Below are 5,513 nucleotides of genomic sequence, written 5' to 3' on the forward strand. Positions count from 1 at the left end.
CGGTTTCTATCCCAGAAAAAGGATCTGTAGCTGACTCAAACACATTTCTCACCTGGCCTTTTTGTTCACTGGAATCTAACACATTTAAAACTTCCGCTTTCACAGAATCTACCACTTGCTTTACCAGTGTGCGTGTACTGTCCATTATAGATTCCATTGCAACCTAAAACATATTAATTGTAGTATCATATTATATGAGGCGTACACAGTTTTTCTAAAACCACACAATTTGACTCTTCAAGGAGAGATTATATATCATGCTATGTACTTTACAAAATAAGGAATACAGAGTTAAGATTCAATTTGAATTTTACTTCATATTTGAATTATAGCAAATAACAGGCAATTTCAGAGAGATTGAAAAACATTATCAGGTGGATAGCACTATCCACTTTTTGTTCAACTGACTCTAGATGTTTAGCAATTAGAAGCAATTTACCAATTAGTTTATTCAAACAGGGACATAGGTTGGGTATACTATACTGCACCAAAGTTTCATCAATAAGTATTTATACACACCTGAGGTATTTTATTCCTTTCTTTCACCTTTAAGAGAAATGAGGCAGCACTCTTTGTAATGTCAATATTGTCAACATTCTAAAATCACATAAAATATTTTACACTTAATTAATCATACTACTTGGTTTGTGCACATAATATTACTAGACAGTACTGTACAATGAACACTTGTGGAAACCAAATGCAAAAATAAGCCTGATGCAAGATATTTCTCTAGCACAATTGCCAGGTGCTATATTGAAAGCTTATAATAGTCTTCACAGAGAGTATCTAGTTCAAACCATTGCATCATCTTTAATTGGCTAGAACATGTGTTATGTTTTGTGAAGAGATACCATGTATTTAGATAATTCACTGGACAGCACAGTAAAAACTGCCATCATTCTATCTATACCACTGCCTATATTCAACATGCCATCAACAACTTGTACGAGAACTGTTAACATTTCATGGAGGGATGGCAAGAGTTTCATAAACTTCCTTATGAGATCTGGTGATGTGCTTGTATAACGAATTATATTTCGTAAATGTTGCTGGACAATTCTCGATGCCACAAACTACTTGAAAATTAGGCTCATTTCCATGAACTTTATTATAGTGATTAAGCAACGTTCGTAGTGAAATTGCTTGGAAACAATTACACAATCTACACTCCCAACGCCTTTCATTTATATGACGGTGTCTTTTCATTTTAAAAGCATATTCTTAACCGAAAATTCCTCGCAACAAAGTTGTAAAATAACAGAGACTTTGAAAATTGAAATTGAAGTTTTCCAAATTATAAAATCATCCCTGCAAAGCATGTTGGGTCTAGAGTTCGCTGGTCAGGCGGTGCGGCGGCGCATTTCTCATGTTACTGGCTTACTTACACTTCACTTAACTTACCACGCGCTCCGAAGTTTGTTATCGCAAGAAATTCAGAAATGTCGAACGATTTACTAGGGAAAATTGCCGAGATTGATAAAGACGTCGCAGATAGTTTAAAGGGTAAGTATATATGTCTTATTTTATGTTATAATAGTTAAGAATTGTCGTCGCATACATATGTTTAAATTCGCAACGCGATACAAATTTAAATTTTGCCGCGATATAAACGAATATTCATACCGATTCCGTCATCGTAATGCAATCAGATTTGTGCGCCTAACTTGCTTCGTATCATTACGAATTGACAGATAAAGTATATTTTCTGCGATCGAGTGTAAACTAAGCTATTATAAATGGAAATAGAACAATTCTTTGAGAAAGCTATGTCATATTTTACAGAATTAAAAGCACTTCATTTTGTCATATTCGGGGTCCCCTGTTTATATTCGCACGGGTCACATTTTGAATCTAAAAATAGACTAAGGACAAATGGATAATTTCAGCCCAGGGCCTGTACTTAATAAGCCGCTTGTTCGAAAGGCGTTTAGGATAAGCTGAAAATGGAAAGCAAAATTATCTCTTTATTGGACAAATAGCTCAACTTTCAATGGTTATACATATTATATCATTTATATGCATAAAATGTAGGTTCAGTCATTCACAAGATGTACTCAAAAAACCCCCAAAACTATTAAAATCACCCATTGTTAGTGGTTGTGGAGATTAACATGTTGCTTAAGTTCTAAATTGAAATATTGTTATCCATATTTGTAAAGCATATTGGTATTAAAAGTCATTTGTGGGTATACAAACAAATTTCACTGCCTTGTATCATACATAAAAATGCTTATGTCAAACATTTATTTATCCACTTGTGGTGCTTAGGCATTCAATTCCAGCTATTGTATGGTCTTGGGACACCCTGTATTTTAAAATTTCGACATAAGTTAAACGCCTTACGAACAACCGGCCCCAGGATGGTATAAATTAGATTTGGCTGCCCATGCAAATTTATAACATGTGTTGCTAAATTTAAGAACATTTGTATGCGTGTGTAGTTTACATTATATTTTCTAACCTGTGTATTATTTTCAGAGGGTGGCCTCACAAATGAAGATGTCAAGGAACTGTGTTATGATGCATTAAAGGAAATTATTCCTGGCGATGGTATGAAATTGATTTTACTGCGGTCACGCATCTGGAAAGTAATATCTCAGGTATAAAATAATATTGTTAATACAATCTTTTAAAATGTTAATGTATTCAGTATCAAGTGAGAGTCAACAGAGAATATTATTTTAGACTAGACTATATAATTATTTTAATATACTTTGTAATAGGAAACTGAGAAAGCACCAACTGATAAATCTCATCCAACAACAAAGGCTTTGGTCGAAAAGCGAAAATTGATATGGCAGTCTGTGTGGATAATCATATTGACTTGTCAGAAGATGATACTTTCTCATCATCATCAACAGATGATAAGGGCCTTACAAAAGCCGGGCCTTCAACAAAAAGAGCAAAGCCTACTCCAGCAACCCCACCAGCAACATTTCAAGTGAAATCCCCAGTCTTCACTATATACCGTGACAGACGGGTTGACTTGGCTGTGGAAAGTGGTAGTATACCAGAACATTTGGTCCATGACATTGTGCGGGGAACAGTCAGCAACATGATATCCATGACCTTGTGTGACCCATGGAATCGATTGCCCACTACAATGGAGCTGAAGGAAATGGCAAAAAGTCTTGTTGTGACGTATCCATTGCTATCTGATCCAGTGAATGGCCATGTAAGCGTTATATATAAATATTGTGATAAGCTACTACATATTTACCAGTATTCTATATGTTGTATGTTAACTTTGACACAACAGGTCTATTCAATAATGTGAATTAGCTTTGTGGACTGGAGATATTGAGTTTTTATTTATAACAGATTTTCCTTGTTTCAGGAACGTTTATTTAACCGCCTGAAGAAGAGAATGTATAACAAGAAGACAGTTGAGAACAAGCGGGGGCCCAATAAGAAAAAAGCCAGCAACAAGATAACCAGTTATATTAAAACCACTGAATGTCCAGAAGACCAGCAATCCAACGATGTAGATCCAATCATGACTGATATTAGCACTGGTGCACAGCAGAGCAATGCTGAAGCTGGAAGTAGCAACAGTAAGTAGAACAACAATCTATGTATGTATGTACTGTCTGTCCATTTGTCTTTGAATTCATGTCCTTACAGTAATGAATGCATGTCCTTATCGGCTTCGCTGATGTATTGTTTCTTATTTTCAGGTTCAGAGTCATCTGTCATGGCATGGATGATATGATTATGGGCAGATTATACAATTCTTTGTCAAAAGAGATGCAAAAAAGCAAGCCATCGCCCAATGTAATTAATTCATACTTAAACCAAGAGTTTAAATCAAGACGAGCCCGTATCAAGAAAATGCCAGCAACAGAAAGATGCTCAAGATTGTTTGAGCTGTATCCATGCTTTAAAAACCCTGTAGAGGTAGGCTGTTTATTTTTTAGAATACACTGGCTTTGAACATTTAATTTAGGTTACTCTATTAGTATGCTATTTCAAACAAACCCATTCCCTCTGAATTTTAAAACTGTTGTTATGCACATTATGGTACATGCAATGCATCCTATTTTGTATTCACAATATCTAATGTCTGTGATCTGTGATAAGAATGATCATAGACACTGCTATATGATGTAACATCAGACGAAAAACATATGATGTTAAAACATATCTTTGCTAGATTATTGAAGAGGTGCGCCGGATTAATGAAAAAGCTGCCAATAATGATCCCAAGAAATTTATGAATGAATGTGTCATGAGATTGAAAGAAGAGCTGGATGTAATGTTATATTTTGGTTGCTCAAAGCAAAGGATGGAGCTCCCTAAAAAACCTGGAAAGGGTAAGTGTATATATTTCAAAATCTGTCATTTTGCAATTGCTTATACAGTATGTAAGATATATGAACAGTTGTGTTGTGCCTGTGCTGTATGCATTGTTCATTTCTTATTGTGCACAATGACTAAGAATAAAAATGTTTATTGTTACAGTTTCCAAAGTTGTACAGCTTATGAAGAATTTGCACTTGTTGTTTGGCAATGGAAAGCTAAATAAGTCTGCCAAGAAGCTCATTGAGCTTATTTATGTGATTAAGGTAATTGTTACTTTGATAGCGGAATAAGAGAAGTAATCATTATTGGCATGCTACACGGCCTTTGCTTATGATGAAAATGTTTCATTTAATGTTTTTCTACTTAGGATCACGAGGATCCAGAGACAGTTTGTAGCCGACGACAAGGTAAAGGTATTCCTTTGTTATGTCTGGATAAGACATCAGCCTACCTCGTCTGCCAAGGTACCCTTATTTTCACAGTGGAACTAAGGAATATAATGCAAGCAGTCTTGGCATTAATCGGATTATTTTATCTTATTGATGTGGATTATCCAAAATCTCATGAGCTAGGTCTAACTATGCTCCACAGCTTATTATTTCACGATATGAACACCCCTGCAGACCTGTATAACTCATTTGAGTCTGCCAAAGAGGATTACTTGAAGTTCAAGCAGAACTCATCTGACGATTTTTAAACTTTAATGCAATGTGTGATAGGTTAATATACATTGTCAAGAAATAGAGGGCTTGAGCTTCGCATTTGAAGACAGGCTGAGTTGATTTTTTGCATAAAATTTGGGCATCATTTCTTCGCTTTTTATTTTCATTCCGGCGGCCTCAAACAAATTATCATGCAATTCAATTCGAACATATCACGTTTGCCATCATTGCCTCATCATTGCCGTTTGTTTGGAATGCCTAAGCCCTCTGGCTCTTCTAGCTATGAATTGAACAGTACGGTGTAGAACTGAATGTCAGGTTTAATTGAAACAAAATGCGCTTTGCGCATATTGGTTGCACTTGCATGCACTTTGTGTAACTTACTTTTTGGCCTTTTGTATTAGTGTAGAAATTGGTTTGTCTGGTGCTTTTAGCAGATATATTAATAAATTTTAAAGAGAACTACGATGTTCTTGAATGAAAACAGTATTTATATTTATATTAAGCATTTCTGCATGTACCGCGCACCTGCACCCAAAAAAACCC

At 35.4% G+C, this 5,513-nt stretch overlaps 1 protein-coding gene across 1 annotated transcript; it reads left to right on the forward strand.

Moving 5' to 3' along the window:
- Positions 1-3,710: 3,710 nt before the first annotated feature.
- LOC114544956 lies at positions 3,711-5,210 on the forward strand. Its single transcript, XM_028563423.1, has 4 exons — positions 3,711-3,900; positions 4,157-4,316; positions 4,465-4,568; positions 4,673-5,210. Exons 1-4 carry the CDS (start codon positions 3,712-3,714, stop codon positions 5,000-5,002), a joined length of 783 nt encoding a protein of 260 aa, XP_028419224.1. The 5' UTR covers position 3,711; the 3' UTR covers positions 5,003-5,210.
- The last annotated feature ends 303 nt before the right edge of the window (positions 5,211-5,513 follow it).

This window comes from Dendronephthya gigantea, unplaced genomic scaffold (genome assembly GCF_004324835.1).
Source record: "Dendronephthya gigantea isolate DGI-Jeju-01 unplaced genomic scaffold, DenGig_1.0 001090F, whole genome shotgun sequence".
Lineage (NCBI taxonomy): Eukaryota > Metazoa > Cnidaria > Anthozoa > Malacalcyonacea > Nephtheidae > Dendronephthya > Dendronephthya gigantea.

What these genes read in the sequence shown, in the direction of transcription:
- LOC114544956 (XM_028563423.1), top strand. Translation starts at nt 3,712, where the DNA reads ATGATTATGGGCAGATTATACAATTCTTTGTCAAAAGAGATGCAAAAA. An exon ending in GCTTTAAAAACCCTGTAGAG is followed by an intron (nt 3,901 to 4,156) that starts GTAGGCTGTTTA and finishes TATCTTTGCTAG; the next exon opens with ATTATTGAAGAGGTGCGCCG. An exon ending in AGCTTATTTATGTGATTAAG is followed by an intron (nt 4,569 to 4,672) that starts GTAATTGTTACT and finishes TTTTCTACTTAG; the next exon opens with GATCACGAGGATCCAGAGAC.